Below are 16,767 nucleotides of genomic sequence, written 5' to 3' on the forward strand. Positions count from 1 at the left end.
ACGTTTACCTTATCAATCTATATTTTACCTTCCGTTTGTAAAGAAAACTGCACGTTTTTATATCCACATTCTATTTGTTTGTGCAGTATTTTATATATTTTTATTGAACAATTACGTTTATCGTGAAATGCTTTTCACATATGTTACCCTTTATACCCCACTACATCTTTTCTTTTATTCACAAAGACCCAGTATTGTTGACATGTTTTGTTTTGTTTCACTGTTACTTCAAGTTACACATTGAAATGTCACTAAATGTTGTAATTTTACAAATGTTTACCATATTAACGCATACAGCAATTTATGAAGTACAATTAAATAAAATTACTCGTGTCAAGTTAGTGTAGGCAAGTGCGAAGTGGTCTATAGACTGGATTTTGTACCTGCTGATAATCATCTCAACAAGGTCAGTTTACTATATTTCTTCTGCAGTGATCACTAATTATTCGGATTGTCATGGAATAAATATGTTTTCTCATTTTGATACATAAGCAAATGCACATGTTAACTACACGCATCTAGCTCCATTCTTAACAGCATTGTAGGTATTCGCTATGGCCCAACACCCATACCGAAACTTTTCAAAAATGACATGTTACACGAGTTATCAAAAAATTATCAAAAAGTTATCGAAGATTTTTTTCCTTAGTCAATGACTATGAACATAAAATCTCTAGGAATGAACCCCCAAGCCTTCACGCAGACCTGCAGTCTCGGCACACGGCACATTCGCACAGTTAATCGATCACCGTACGCCAGGCCTGTTGTTGGCATTGTACATAATCAAGTATAAATCTCAAGCGTTCCCTGCAGCAAGACATGGCCTAGAAAAGTATAGCCTGCTTTGAATTTTTAACCAGGGGATGCACAACATTTTTACTATGACGGCCGCATCGCAGATACTATAATTAACTTACTATAATTTCACCAACAGCCGTCAGGGTCTTCCTGTTTTTGTTTATAAAATACTGATGTAAAGAAATAGACTTGTCTCATGTATACCATCTAATAGCGCCTGAAAAGCCAAGAATTATCTATAACTTGATGCACAGATTGGGCTCAACACTCTAGCCATCAATATTTATTGTTTATGACATCACCATATACCAGTGTTTCTCAACCTTTTTTCCTGTACCGCCCCTTTTAGGTTTACATAATTTATAAACGTCCCCTTCAAAATGACAAAAAATCAAAATGATCTTATTTCAAATATAAAAATGCTAATTCAACATGATACCACTAACTGCAGACAGTGCATTGCTTTCAACTCGGTATCAGGGATTGGCGAAAACTGCAATTGTTCTGTTTGTCGATCACGCTCGCCTTATTGTGACGGTCACGCACCGCTCATTTACGTGCTGTTTTTTACTGGTGCCCCTTTTTTAGCTCTTAGGGCCGCATTTAACCTGTAGAGGTACCTTCTGCGTAACATGTGAGGCAAGCCAACGACTTTTACTTCCGTACTTCCGTACCTCAGTAAACAAATCACACGTTTAATTGTGATGACAACAAACCCGTTTGTGACTTGCCCGTTAAATTACTGTAATAAGCAACAAATCAGTTCGCAGTGCGGTTTCGCAGTAGGTCTCGCGCTCGACTTAGTATTAGCTAATGCGACCGAGCGCCGAGGTACTGAGTACTCTGGTTCTCATTCGGTTTTGCCAAGCACAAATCTAATGCCAGTTGCCACCTGTAAATTTTGCTCTTAAGCGCAGAATAGACCCGGCAAATAAGGCATTGTAATTTGCACAAAATGCATTATGAAATCATCACTGAAATCACGTACAAAATAAACTACCAATACAGTGAATACTAACCAAATTAACACAATTTTACAAGGTTGCCGAGAACGTCCGGGAGCGCCAACCAATGATGCGGAAAATGCAGCGAGAAAAAGACAGTGCTTCATAAAGCGTGCCAGTAGAACAAAGAAAACTGAACCAAATGAAAAACAGCATTGAGTGGAAATAGAGATTGGGTGAAAACAATAAAAGGTGTAAGTGACTTTACAATATAACACATAAGAAATACATTTAAAGGTGAACATAAGTGAAAGGTTATTTGCTTAAGTGTAACATATAAAACACAAGTGCGACATTTATCTCAAATAACATGAAGAGATGAAAGAAAACGTGTTGTACAAAACGAATCAACCAGAAATTGTACAGCGGCTGACACGTGAAATATTCTCGCCACATTATTATTATTATTGTGCTGAAACATAATTCTTGCGGCAATTCGCAGTAGAAAACATTTGCTTTTATATCAGAAGAAATTAATTGACAGCGAAGCTGTTGTTCTTATTCCCATGCGGCAAAATTAGTATTTTGAAATGCAACTACGGCCTCGTGTGCAAGTGCGTGTTGGCTTAACATCACCCCTGCTCGTCACCGGTTGCAATTCTCTCAAAGACCCACCGGTGCGTGACTTTTAGGAGATCCTGCCAGTGCTCAATGGATACCTACAGCCCGTTACATGGGCGCTGAAACTTTTTACATTTGCCCTGTGGGATTGCCGACTTGGTAAGTAAGATTTACATTCCCACCTCATGCGACTGGCCGTATTGTCGCTTGTTGTACCTTTGCTTCATCCTTTGTCGCTGCACCGAATAGGTCTCTCGGACAATTTCCTCCGCGAGCAATAGGCAATCTTTCACTCGGTTAAAGAGCGCCGATCATTGGCATGGTCGGGTCTAGACAGATCGTCAGAAAGGCGAAGAGGGCGTCCGGTAAGAAGGGTATGTGGAGCAAAGTCAAAGCGCTTTCATGTGCGCTTGCGTTGTAAGCTAAATGACTGCGGGGAGTACCTCATCCCACCGACGATTGTGCTTTTGAACATAACTACGCAACCTTGTAACGAGTTTTTGTTATTTCTTTCAACCTCGCCGTTACCGGATGGGTGATATGACGTGGTTCTACTCTTTTTACATCCCACTAACCTATATAACTCAGCAAAACGTTTACTTTTGTACCCCGGTCTGTCTGATACCGCATTGGCCACGCCTGGGACGTACTTTGTGCACAGGTTTAAGCAACTAAAATAAATTGGAATCCCGAATGTGTTAACGGTAAAGGGCCTAAGACATCCACTTCAACTCTCTGCATCGGGCGTTTCTCTCTTGAGGGTACAACCCAGTCAAAAATTTAAGTCGGCGTATCTCCGACCAAGTGTTGATTTGATCAGTTTATGCCTGGATTATATCACACTCGGCCATGTGGACCTAATTTAGAGATTGTCGAACATAATTTAGGCGATTTTAAGCTTGGTTTGTTAAGCGTGTCCACCTGAAAGATTTTTTAAGCATGACCAGACTTATTGATTTGGGGGAAAAATGCTCTTTTTCAATTTTGTCTTAAATTTTAATGGTGTTCAATTTAACCTGCGTTAAAATTTGGTGTATGTTTTGAAACGCTTGGCAAAATGCATGGATATTTAAACGGCCGGGACTCGTTTCAGTTTGATCATAGTACATCCCATAGTCTGATGCGACGAAAAAATCAAAATGCAGTACGTTAAAATGGCGTCGTTTTTTGGTGAAATTATATCACCACTTGGTTCAAGCTACAGCAGGAACTAACTTTCGGGTGACGAAAAGCGCAGTGTTTTTTAAAAGCTGATGGGTAACGTTGAAACAAATTCAAATAGACTCATACAGTTTATCAGATAAAAGGCAGGACCCAGATATTGTTTGGAAACTTTGGAAAACTTTGTGTGCAACCATACTCTTGTTCAAATTGTTCCTTTGTGACGTCAAACAACGTTCTATTGTGTAATTGCATGGTTGACGAAATCACGTGAGTATGTATTTGAATATGATAGAGCAGTGGTTCTCAACTCGTTTCGGCCCATGGACCACCGGCCCAGTAAAAATAATATCATGGACCATTTCGTTTTTGGGTAAGATTGAAGTACATATACATAGCAACCATTTGGGCTTGAAACATACTTTTTTTAAACCGATTTTCAAGAAGTGAGATTGATTTATTAACAGCTAGCATTTTTACATTTCAAAATGTAATATGTAATCATTTCTAGTTTATTACTAAATTTAGTGGACGTCCTGTGGACCACCAAAAAAAGGCATCATGGACCACTAGTGGTCCATGGACCACCAGTTGAGAACCACTGTGATAGAGGCTAATTATTTGCGACTTGTTCCTCGTGTTTATTACAAAGTGTGGCAGTTGGAGTGAGAGGTGTTACAGTGTCACTGTTATGACTTTTTCGAAACCTTGTCAGCCACTTTTAAGACAGCTTAAATGGAATTGTCGTTTGCTATACAACAACATTGGCGAACATTGTAGTCAGTGATATTAAAGAAATTATTTAGAATCTTCAAGCATAAAACGTACCAGCATAGGTTTAGGAAACCGTGATATACACCGTCTGTTATAAGTGGTAAGTTCTTGGTTTGTATGTTCAAGTTCTTTTAACTAACTGTGTTGAAACAAAATAGACTAGAATAAGTTGCAGAATTAGGACGTCTACCTTTCAGCAAGTCGGTTGAGCCTTTTATTTTTCTCACCACATGTGTAAGTTTTAGAAGTCTGAACTAACTTGCAGTCATTCTGTTTACAGATGTTTTATCACACTGTGAGCAAGAGCTGGGGAATGGAATGAGGTCGTGCACTACGGGCATCACTGGTAGCATTGATTAAAAGCGAAATGTTCTTTTTAATACAAAGTGTACGAATTAAATATGTTGTGTCATTTTTGCCATGCGCCGAGGTAAAGAAATATGTAATTTTCTCGTGTTTAAGCTTTGAACATGTAAGGGTTATCTTAATTTTAACATATTTAAGTTTGGAATACCCAAGTGTTATTGTACTTTCGCAGTGCATAATGCACGTGTGGGCCATCAAAAGGCCGATGTCAAATTTCAGGGGTAGAAACAAGTGTCTATCCCATTTTTATCCATGGACTATAACAACTGCCCATGTATGTCTGATCGATAATTTATAGATAAATCAAACTTGGGGTAGTGATAAATTTCTGATAGGGAAATGGGGCTTGAGGTTTTTGTTATACTGACAACTTATGCATTGTCTACAATCGCTCCACTTCTTCACGCCATTGGTACCAATAATATCGCTCTGATACTTTAGATAGGGTTTTGGCGATACCTAGATGACCGCCTCCGTGAGCCATGTTGCGCACGTTCTCTAAAGCGTGGCACCTGAGACTAGCGGGGAAAACGACTTTATCGGAAATCTGTGCCCATGTTTCGTCTCGAATGCATAAGATGCCTCCTCATAAAAGATAAAAGAATATCTTATCAAAGATTTCGTTCAGCGCAATTTGGCTGCCATATGGCATACGCTACTACAGACTCCTTACCGTCTGTGTCTTGTGAGAGCACACATCCCACAGTTGTGTCCGAGGCGTTTGTGTCAACTATGAACGGTTTTCTGAAGTCAGGGTATCGCAAGATTGGAGAAGTTGTCAGATGCTCTTTTAGAAGTTAAAAAGCCCCCTGGAACTTCTCGTCCCATCCGAAGCGTTTTTCCTTTTCCGTCAGACGATGGAGTGGGGTAGGGATCTGTGCATAGTTATTACTAAACTTTCTATAATAGGAAGTTAGTCCTAAAATTGCCGGTCCTCCTGGACGTCTATTGGTATGGGCAGGGGCGGCTCGTGCGATGGGGCTGCGGAGCTGCAGCACCCCCAGTATTTTTACTTGACATTCCTATTCCAAATGGTTATATACAAAACAATCTTTACATATAGTTTTTATGTTTGATCAGTGTATACTAAGAATAATTCTTATGGCATTAATCGGCATTTTATTAAAATAAAAATAATAAAAATGTTGTATTATTTAAAAAAAAATAAAAAAAATAATAAGTTATCTATGGCGGAGTTGCAGCTCCAGTTTCGTGACGTTTGCAGTTGTGCGCATGCGCACTTAGAAAAGCTACATGCCGGGCGAAATAGGTGAGAGGGGGCTGTGGCTCGCGCAGCCCCTCCCGTGACGTAGCGCTAGTTGTGTTGTCTGCTTCGCGTCAGTGAGCTCCAAAGCCAAACCCGTGTACTGTGTTTTTAAGTTCGACAGTGAGTGCAGTTAAATAATTATTTTGCTATCATTAAATTTATTGTTTGACTGTTAGTCGTGACTTTTTAAGATGACTGTAAGTGGGTTTCTGTTTTTACAGTTAGCATTGAAATAAATAAGTGTATCTAACACCTTGAAAAGTCACAATTAACCTTTATAATAAATAATTGAATTAGAAGGTTTTATGAAAGTATGGGACAAAACATCTGCTACTCCAATGTCATACAGGAATAAGCAACAACAAGAAATACTCAGTTTTAGTTCTTAATGCTACAAAAGAAAAATTAAATTTGTGATTGTGAAGTTAAATGCCTCAATGAAATTCAGGCAATATCAAATGCAGAACAAACAACTGCAGAAGCAACAGGAATTTTGAAATGCCTGATTGAAGACAATTTAAAGCGTGGATTTCTTAACACACCATGTGGACAGTATTTGCAACCAAGTGCAATCATGTGTATTGATATAATGGACATGTACTGTTTGTCTAAACAGTAGCTGCTAAATTGCTTCACAGAAAGTGTTTCTTAAGAATGAACATTCTACAGACAAGATAGTAGTGACACCAAGCACATCCTATTGTTGACAAAGAAAAGCTAGTTACTCAAATGAAAATGTTTCTGTAGATTTGATGTGCATGATTACTTTGAAAATAATTAATCTAGAGATGTTGTTTTGACAAGTTAAATTACTAGGATGAAAAATCCTTTTTTCTGTTTCCATGATTCCTTCAAAGGCAAAACAGTTCTTTTTAACACTGAAAAAGATGCCAATTTTTCTGAGGAACACCAATATTTCCAAGACTTGCACTTGGAGTGCTAGTACTAAATAGAAAAACAGTTTCTTAGTTATCATTTGGGATTAAGGAAGAAGCTATTAATTACCATAACTGTAACTTCATGATTCATTTTGGTTGTAAAAAGGAAGCACAAGATTTCATAATATGGTTTAAATTTAAGTGAGAGTGTTGTAAGTTTTAAAGCTTAAAGGCGTTTGCACTTAAAAAGGAATTATAAGCTATTTGCCAGCAAGCAGCAATTATAGCAGTTAAGAAACTAAAATAAAATTAATAGTCTGTACACAAAAATTCAAGAAAGATGTTTAAATGAAAAAGTTCTTCAAGAAAAGATGTTTAAATGAACAAGTTTTGAAACCAATGTAATGTGGTTGTTAAATTTGTTAGTTATGATACCAATAAAAAGCTGTATGGCTAGTTTTTGTGTGTGACAATAATCTGTGAAGTGTCATAGAATATGTTGAAAACGCTGACTGTGACTAAATTTACTTAAATGAAACATGACAATTTTTGTTGTCGAACTGAAATACTTCGACCTTTTTCGACTTATTTATATCTATTTTTTCTATATTCCTGTTGTGCTTTACCGTATTTACAACCGCTTCGTTTCGAAGCTGTGCCACGTGTGTTTTTGTTTTCCACATTATTACTGCATGTTATTGTGTTTGGCCCGTCGCTGTGCAAGTAAACAAAATACACAAATGATGCCGTTTACACTGGTGTACATTATTGCGTAGCAAAAATTACGTCACAATGGAGTTGCTAATTGAGATTTGTATTACTTGTTTTTCTGCACAAAACAATGGCTAGAAAACTAGAAATGTAGCTTTTCAATATATTGCCAACTTGTATATGTTCAGTAAAGGCTAAAATTTGTGGGGGCAGCACCCCCACAAATTTTAGGCACGAGCCGCCACTGGGTATGGGCCATTGTGACACTGCTTTGATTTTACTTGGGTCGCTTACTTGGTTTTAAGCTTTAAAATTTACAACACTCTCACTTAAATTTAAACCATATTATGAAATCGTGTGCCTCGTCTTTAACAAAACGTGCAAAACCGAACTCGACTCGCGGTCTGTTGACAAATCACCGGCTTACACAATTTTACAAGGTTACCGGGCACATCCGGGGGCTCCAATCAATGATGCGGAAAATACCCCTGATTCGGCAAAATTAGTATTTTGAAATGCAACTACGGCCTCCTGTGCAAATTTGATTTGACGATTTAATACCCGATAACCATGTTCAAACATATGTTTAACAAAAAAGTAAATTATAATGTCATTGCTTTGGCTGACCGCAAAACTGCATGCATGTATTGGTTCGTAAAGGTTTTTCATCCCGGTGTCACAGATGACATTCAGAGAGATTTAAGTGAGTCAATATAAACATACATAACGTCTACACCGCTTATGTTCGCGTATACTGATCGTCCTTTGCCATACCAGCACCAAACCACTCTTTGCGAAACAGAAGTAACCATATTTCTTGATCAAGTAAATCATGAAAAATGTGTTTCTACAACTAGTTGGACAATGGAGAAACTACATAAAGTTCTGGATGGCAAGTACTGGACACGGAAGGAGGCCATAGCAAAATGTGTGCAGGCCGCATACAGTTGTGGTTACAACGTTATTGCTCTTCAAAACGGTGGCTGGTGCGCTGCATCAAAAACCGCAGGATTAACTTACAAGAAATACGGCAAATGCAATACGTGTAAAGCTGGTGGTAAAGGAGGGCCGTGGGCCAACCAAGTATACAAGATTGTGGTAGTAAAAGAGAAGTAAGTTACATTGAGTTGAGTTTATTTCGCCGGGCAAAGTCGTAGAAGCACAATTGCGCTAAAATATTCAGCCAGTCGGTAATAGCTGCGGAACGGTTTTTTTATTTTTCATTTTTTATTTTTAAAAGGTTAAAAATCGACTACGTCGAGAAATGAATCAAGAAATCAAGAAAACAAATCAAGAAATACTAAAAATATATACAATAGGACTGCTTAAACAAATGGAACTTAGGTACCTTAGCTAAACCTACTACATGTACTATTCCAAAGTGGAATGACATATTAAGTCATCGCAGTAAAACTTACAATAATTATATTTCACAAAAAGATTTATAGACGTCGAAAAACACATTTAGGCAAAGTAACTTACCAATAACAATCGCCTACAGCCCTACACGACAAAAACGCGTCTATTCAATACAACCGAAGTCAGTAAGGAAAAGAAAAAAACCACGTTGCGTTATCAAACAAAACTGGTAGTTAATTGTTACGTCACATAAAGCAGTAAATTGCAACAAATGTTGTGGTGAGAAAAAGGGAATTCATTGAAATCAGCAATTACTAGCAAATAATGTAGCAAGATAATATTCCGTTTAACCTTAAAATCACGTTAAAGAGGCAAAATGATTTAACAATAATTGATTTTTCATTAAATTGACACCGAATCCGTAATGAGTTCCGTCAAAACTGTAAACAAACTTGGAAAAGGGCCGCACGTCGAAAAATGTGATGTCGTTTTCGTCACAGAAAGCTTTTACTTTTTCAGCAAAAGCGAAAGCGGCGTCTTTTCCTTGACTGGGCAAATATTGTCTTGGTTTCATCAATCCTGGGAGCAGAGGAGGTACAAAATAAATTTGGGGCCATTTCATGGATTGTGACATGTTTCTGTAGAAATCATCACGAATCTTGATATTCGGTTGTAAATAGCTTTTAATAATTTTATTTGCGTTCATTCCCATGTGAATACCAATGTGGAGAAAAATTATTGAGCCTTCCTTGCCAATTTTGTCAGCAACAATATTTCTAAATTGATTTTCCATTGTCTGAGCATATGATATCGTGGCGTCGATCGAAAAGTTTGGTTTTCTTCCACCACAAAGTTTGTCTGGTTTTTCAAGCATGTCCAAAGAACGTATGACGTCACGACATTTAAAAAAGAAAAACTTCTCAGCACGACAATACGACTTCAATTGTTTGTTCATGTTCTTGCTCCATGCTCCACTAACTGGATCATCAGTAAGAATCATCAGAAGTGCGTAGAACATGTTTCGGATCAGTGAATCTCCAACGAAGTGTAACGAGTTGAAGGGTGAACGCTCGATGACGTCACATGCATCTTTTCCGGTTGAGTAATTTCGCCACGTGCAGCCAATTGCTTCTGTTTTCCATTCGCACATTTCAGCATGATGGTATTTTCGTACATCAAGGCAGCTGTAAAAAATGAAATTTACACAAAGCCGCTTTTCAAGTTAAATTTTTGCCACGACTTTATAACACACCGAAAGCCTGATTAGTGGTAACATTCGAATACCAAAATTACTACCTATAATATGATCTGATCAAATTTCTTGATGAAAAATAAAACATTATTCAAAAAGTTAGTCTTGTTTATGTCCCCCAATGCAAAACGCGATATCTGTGGTTGAGAACGTAGTCATTTGCACATACCCTATGGTAGTTTTGAAAAAGTATGTTCAACATATTGTTTAGACTGGATCCAGTGTTTGACCACGCATTTTTCTAAACTACAGTTGCTCTCTAAACAGAAGCTCTGTTTTCCACGCATACGAAAGTTTATGCACTTTAACACACAACCATGTAAAAACATGGACAGTGCCAACTTTTTCTTATTTTAACATGTAGTACCTGGTGACAGATTAAAACACAAGAATCAACACCTTAAGAGGCATAACTACACTGACAGCAATTTGCCAAATACGAACAGTTTTTTTTCCCTCTAGTACAGGGGTCGACAACCTCTATCACTCTAAAAGCCATTCCTACAATAATTTCACATAGTAAAAAACACGCTAGGTCACAAAGCCGTTTTGAAATTTGAAATGAAATTCCACTGCAAAAAATACCCCTCGTAGCATTGAATGTTTTGTGTTTAAAACGTATTTTTGGCACACACACATTGCAAACCGAAACAGTAACTTCACAATGTGTGTTAACCTGCGAGCCGTCAGTTTGCCTCTTTCAGATTTTACGTTTCGTGGTATACACGCGGTTAATTGTATAACTACTAGAAGCAGGTTCGCTGGTGTCATTGTATTTTCATTTTCGACTCATGTGTTCGGCATAATCGTCATAAAATGTGTAATCCAAACATTTGGTAATTTCAAAAACTGAGCTGCATCAGAGAGATCAAAGAGCCGCATGCGGTTTCTTTTCGCGGGTTGGCGACCCCTGCTCTAGTATAGGAGCTATTGGCTTGGCTTGGGTGTTTATTAAGTGAAATGCAAGAGTGTAATCATTGCAATTGAATATTCTACAAACTATAAAAAACCTATTCTAAATCGGGAAATTTACAGAGATTATAGAAGAGTAACTACAGGCTGTACAGCCATATTAATCATATACCAAACTAACCAATCTACAGAATACTAAGATATCTACCATTCGGTCTCACACCTACCAATTACAAAACATATACACTAGAAGAAAATTACTACTGTAACCAACAAACTTTGAACGTTGTAGTATATTATAATTAAGGAACAAACTATTGTAATCTCATTGATTTAAGATATTGTTTCAAAAATTGAAAAAAAATTAGGTGTGGAAAACTTTGTCAAGCTGTAAGGTAAACTTTGTCAAGCTGTAACGCAACAGTCAACAACCCGCACTGGCAAATGGTAAAGTTTCATTTGTAGTGAGTACCAGCGTAAACAAATAATAAAACAGTTTATTAACTTTTTTAAGGCCAGTGGAGCTACCAAGTCCATGAGGTTCGCTTTAGATGTTAAGAAAAACTTACTTTGTACATTCACATGAATTGAAACTAGGCGCAGTGCAGTATCCTCCAGCAATATCAGAACAACATGGTGTTTCGCTTGATGGATTGCACCAACCAGGTAGCTCTGGCCATTTACTGTCTTTGATTTTCGGTAATTTACTAAACATCATAAATAAGTTGAAGATTTTAGCTTGACGATATTTCGAAATACAAGTTGAGAATGCAGTATATAAAAGTTATCCGATTCAAGAAATTTTAATTTACTCAAAATTAGCTTTAGACTAAAGTCGTATTGCACTAAACTAGAGACTCAATAAATTATAAGAAGTTAATACCAGTGATGGGGAAACTCGAGTCACTGACTCGACTAGAGTCCGACTCGAGTCACTTTTTCAAAAGACTCGACTTGACTCGAGTCTCAGTTGTGAAAAGACTCGACTTGACTTGGACTCGTCTTAGTAGAGACTCTACTCGGACTCGGATTCGATATTTCGTCAACAAAACGGAAATTTCTTATAATAGATAACCTGTTCAGTTGGCTTCAACAACAGCAGCAATTTACTGTGCGATGCGAAGTTATTTTTGCTTAATTTTAACGTAACGAAGTCGCTGCTACATTTTGCTAAACTTTCTTACGCTGGCATTAAGTGTTGTACTTGTTGCTTGGGTTTTAAGGTAATCGAATGCAGTACATGCCAAGGCCAAGTATTTGCTTTTAAGCGCTTATATTCCTGAAACAAACGCTCCAGCGCATGCGATAAAATATTTTCGGTTTTCAAAAACACCTTTGAACAAGTTGACGTTCTTTTCCACACTGTTTAATAAGTGTCAATTAACAGGTTTTATTAAAGTTCACCCTACTATTAAAAAAGGCGTGATGAACCATTCAAATGGATTAACTATCTAAACCTTTTTGCAAATCTTTTATGACTTGCCTTGACTCGAACTGCTAATGACTTGACTCGACTTGAGACTCGAACCGCTAATGACTCGACTCGACTTGAGACTCGAACCCCTTCTGACTCGACTTGGGACTCGAACCCCTACTGACTTGGCTTGACTTGGGACTCGACTGATAGGACTCGTTACCCAACCCTGGTTGATACCGAGATCAGCTAGAACCGATCAAACACAAGATAACTTGTCAAACGTACTTTGCATTTCCACATTTTAAATCATCCCGCCACAACCGGTCGGCTACTTTTCTTTCCGTCCAGTAGCCGCGATAAATTTCATGATAGAAAGAAGAATTTCTATGTGGTCTGCTCAAAGGAAACCAATTGCCTGCTGTCATTTCGCTCAACATGTTTTTGCACAATGTTGATACTGGTTTGGGCATAACAATATGGTGATATTGCTTTGGTTCAGATGAAATTAAGTGATTCCGAATTAATGATGTTACATGATCTCCATAACATATAGAAATAACGAACCAGCACAAACAAGATATTAGCATCAGAATAAGTTTGCGAAGTAAGTTACTTTTAAGATCCATAAAGTGTTGACTTGAGATCTTACAGATGCTAAACACTGAATTTAAATGATCTTCAAACAGCCGAATAACCAACAGCAATGTTTATGCGCAACAAATCAACTTGCAAACTTAATTTTCTGTTCAAAAAATCATCATGACAAGGTCACCACTAATACAGGTCTCATCTGATGTACAAAATCGGCTTAATGATCAACCACAAACCTTTTAAAGGGATTTGGGCTGTATTGTTTGCTAACTCGTAAAGCAGGGAGATTTTTATCGGTAATTTTGTTTACCTACCTATGGTACAGTTTTAGCTGGTCAGCAGAAGCGTCCACATTGGATAACCTCAATGTTTTCTATGTAGCAATTTGTGAAGTACAATTTAATAAAATTACTTGTGCTAAGTTGGTTCAGGCAAGCGCAAAGTGATTTGTCAACTAGCCATTGTACCTACTGATAATCATCTCACCAAGCTCAGTTTACTTTATTTCTTCTGCTGAGAACACTATACCCGAATTGTAATGAATAAATTACTGTTTTCTTATTATGGTGTGTGAACAAATTCAGCTATGATAAAACCTGGACTCACATTACACGAGTTATCAAATATGTTCTTTTACTTATGTATAACAGCATGGAACTTGTGATGTTTCTTATTAATGAACGGCTAATTATCTTCATGTTAAATGTTGTTCGTTTGGGTGACATCAGTAACAAAACCTTACTTTACCCAGGGCCTAAAAAAACACGCAGGACTGCAAGCGCTAATAAAAGTACTTCTGCAAATTTCTGCTTCTTTTACAGTTCAAAATTGATTTTCCTATTTGGCAAATAAGTATAAATAACTCCATCTTATCAAAAGCCAAGAAGTTGTTATGTTTAACTTACAGCAGCAATGTGTGAAGTACAATTTAATTAAGTTACTTTTTTTGTGTGCCAACTCGGTTTGGGCAAGCGCAAATCGATCAAACCAACAGGAAGTTGCACCTGTTGATGATCATGTCATCAATCACATTTGGATTTAGATGTGACTTTGTGATCTGATGGTTACTTACTCTAGCTGTGTGCGTTGTACCTGTGCTGTTTTTGGATGTTGTCTTATGCAAAAACTAAGGCCAGTCACAACAGCACAGTTGTACACTTTAATGCCCAATATTAAGTTAGCCGAAATAGTATGTCTCACAACAGTTTTAGCCCAAGCAGTCGACTCCTAAATGCTTGTTTTACCGTGGTGGAAGTGTTTGCCAATGTACCTTAAGTTGTATTAACAGGTCTGTATGTGTTACGAAATCGTGTAAAATTTGGTGTTTGATTTCTTCAAAATTAATAATATTTTTTGGGGAAAAAGCAACACTGATTTTATAAGAGACATAAATTGAAAACATACGCCTTATGATATAGCGCGAAAGTGCCAATGCTGAAACTAAATGGCGCTGTAAATATGAGCACAACGTTCAGCGAACGTGCCCGGCTCAAAGCGCAAAACGTCGCATGGCCTTTTACAAACTCTCCACACAGGTTTTGTTTGATCGAAGAGGTCAAAATGCAATAAACACTGTGCTTCAAATGTGGAAATTCTACACAAAGCCCCACATATTTGCTTTGGACATCAAACATTCACACTACCAAATTATATCTATTAAGCCAGAGCTCCACGCGCGCCACCTTATGAGCTAAAACCGGACGCTTTGCAGCTGAGTTGAAAGCGTACGCTCACGCGCAGGCGTATACGATTACAATAAAATGAACAACCTTGCCCTGGCGTGCAAATGTGTGTGTGGATCTAGTATAAGACCCCTGTGCGGTATGGTGACGTCACACACAATCCCAAGCAAAGCAATGCTGGGCGAGAGTATAGGCGTAGAAGCCACGCTTCTCTGTTCTCTTGAGATCGCACAATAACACTGCGTGAACAAATGCAACTAAGTAAACCCAACTACTACACATATGGGGCTAAGCGATTATTGCTAAGCGAAATGATATAGTAGGTCAAAGCAGTTAAAATCAGGGAGTCGAATCGGATCTGAACCCGAACCCGCGAACCGGTTTGAGCGGTTAATTTCATTAAACCCGAACCGAACCCGAACCGCTATTTACGATTTTCTAAAAAACCCGAACCGGAGTTGAACCCTATATTTTGTTTGGCGTTGGACCCGAACCGGAACCGGAACCGAACCAGTAAAGAAATGCAGTCAGTTTTATATTTTATGATTTTTTGTTCAAAACAGCGCACTGAAGAATACGCGAGATAACACATATAGGGCGTGTCAAAAATAACAGCACACGGACAAAATTATTTTGGAGTTTGATAAGGCCAAGTAGATGATGGGTAGAATTGAATTGAAACGAATAAAAATTTGAACCGGTTTAAAAACCGCAAACCGGTTCGGACCGGATAACTTGCCCAAACCGGAACAAAACCCGAACCCGAAAATATACATTTTTAAAAACCGGACCTGAACCCGAACCCTTAAAATCAAAACTAAGTGAACCCGAACCGAACCCGAACCTGAACCCATATGACAAGCGGTTCGACTCCCTGGTTAAAATCACATTAATTATTGTTTAGCAAATAGGAAATTCACTTTCAGACGTCGTAAAACACATAACTTACCAATGACATTAACCAACAAGACAAAACAAGCATTTTTCTAGCAACCAACAAACCACCATGCTCTACGGAAGTCGGGAACGGAAAGAACTGAAGCACATTGCGTTTTTGGACAAAACTGGCAGTTAATTGTTACGTCACACAACGCAATAGATTGTAACACAAGTTGTAGTGAGAAAACCGGAAATTAATAGAAATCAGAAATTATTAGAAAAAGAATAAAACAATGAGATTTTGAATCGATCTGTGTTTTTGTTGAAGTGCAATTGTAACATAAATACCAAAACAGTATGTGAACTAAACTGCAACTTCAGTAGTAAGGAAACACAACGTCATAAATACAGTCTGTTACAGATGAGTGAATAAAAAATCAATAAACCGAAAAATATACTGTTATGTTGGTATAGGGTTTCATAAGAACGTCCATCATATTCTGTTGAAAACAGCCAATAAGACTCAGTAAACACAAGTTTTGGAAATGCCAATACATGTATGCGACGCCAAAACCGCCGTATTTTCAGTACATTCAATTATGGAAACTTAGCCAATTCCAAACACGTGGTCCCGAGTTCGCATGGCCCACACACAGCTATGGGTCATTCTCATTACTCTTATTCAGCGGTTTAGGATAACTTTTGACCACAACGATCCGTATACGCCTTCTCTCGATAATGGTACCCACGGTTTCCTGTATGCTTCACGGTGCTTAAAATGGGATCATACAACCCCAATAATTTGTTTCTGATAAACAATTGTGCAATAATCTATGCAAGTGTATATACCACAAAACTGACATGAACAAGAAAACAATATCGATTTAACTAAGTAATATCGCGGTAAAAAACGTTTTGTGCTTTGATGCATTTACTTCCTCGACATGCTGCTGCATTTCTGCTGTTTGCTATCTATCAAATGGAGGTAGGGCGTAAATATTTAAAATATCCAATGCATCGCCCGTGAGTAACCTTGCTATTTTAAAGGTTACAAAAACCAATTCAAGATTCTGGGAGTCAACCTTTAAACCTGAATGAGGTGACAAAACTTAGCAAGTTACTGAACACAATCCACCGTACACAAATGTATTTAAA

At 37.8% G+C, this 16,767-nt stretch overlaps 1 protein-coding gene across 1 annotated transcript; it reads right to left on the reverse strand.

The window, feature by feature from the left end:
* Positions 1–9,237: 9,237 nt before the first annotated feature.
* On the reverse strand, positions 9,238–11,764 carry LOC145229614 (uncharacterized). The gene is made up of 2 exons (XM_080094958.1): positions 11,613–11,764; positions 9,238–10,063 (listed from the first exon to the last, which is right to left on the reverse strand). Exons 1-2 carry the CDS (start codon positions 11,759–11,761, stop codon positions 9,238–9,240), a joined length of 975 nt encoding a protein of 324 aa, XP_079951084.1. The 5' UTR covers positions 11,762–11,764.
* Between the last annotated feature and the right edge of the window lie 5,003 nt (positions 11,765–16,767).

This window comes from Phallusia mammillata, chromosome 5 (assembly GCF_965637545.1).
Source record: "Phallusia mammillata chromosome 5, kaPhaMamm4.hap1.1, whole genome shotgun sequence".
NCBI classification, from domain to species: Eukaryota; Metazoa; Chordata; class Ascidiacea; order Phlebobranchia; family Ascidiidae; genus Phallusia; species Phallusia mammillata.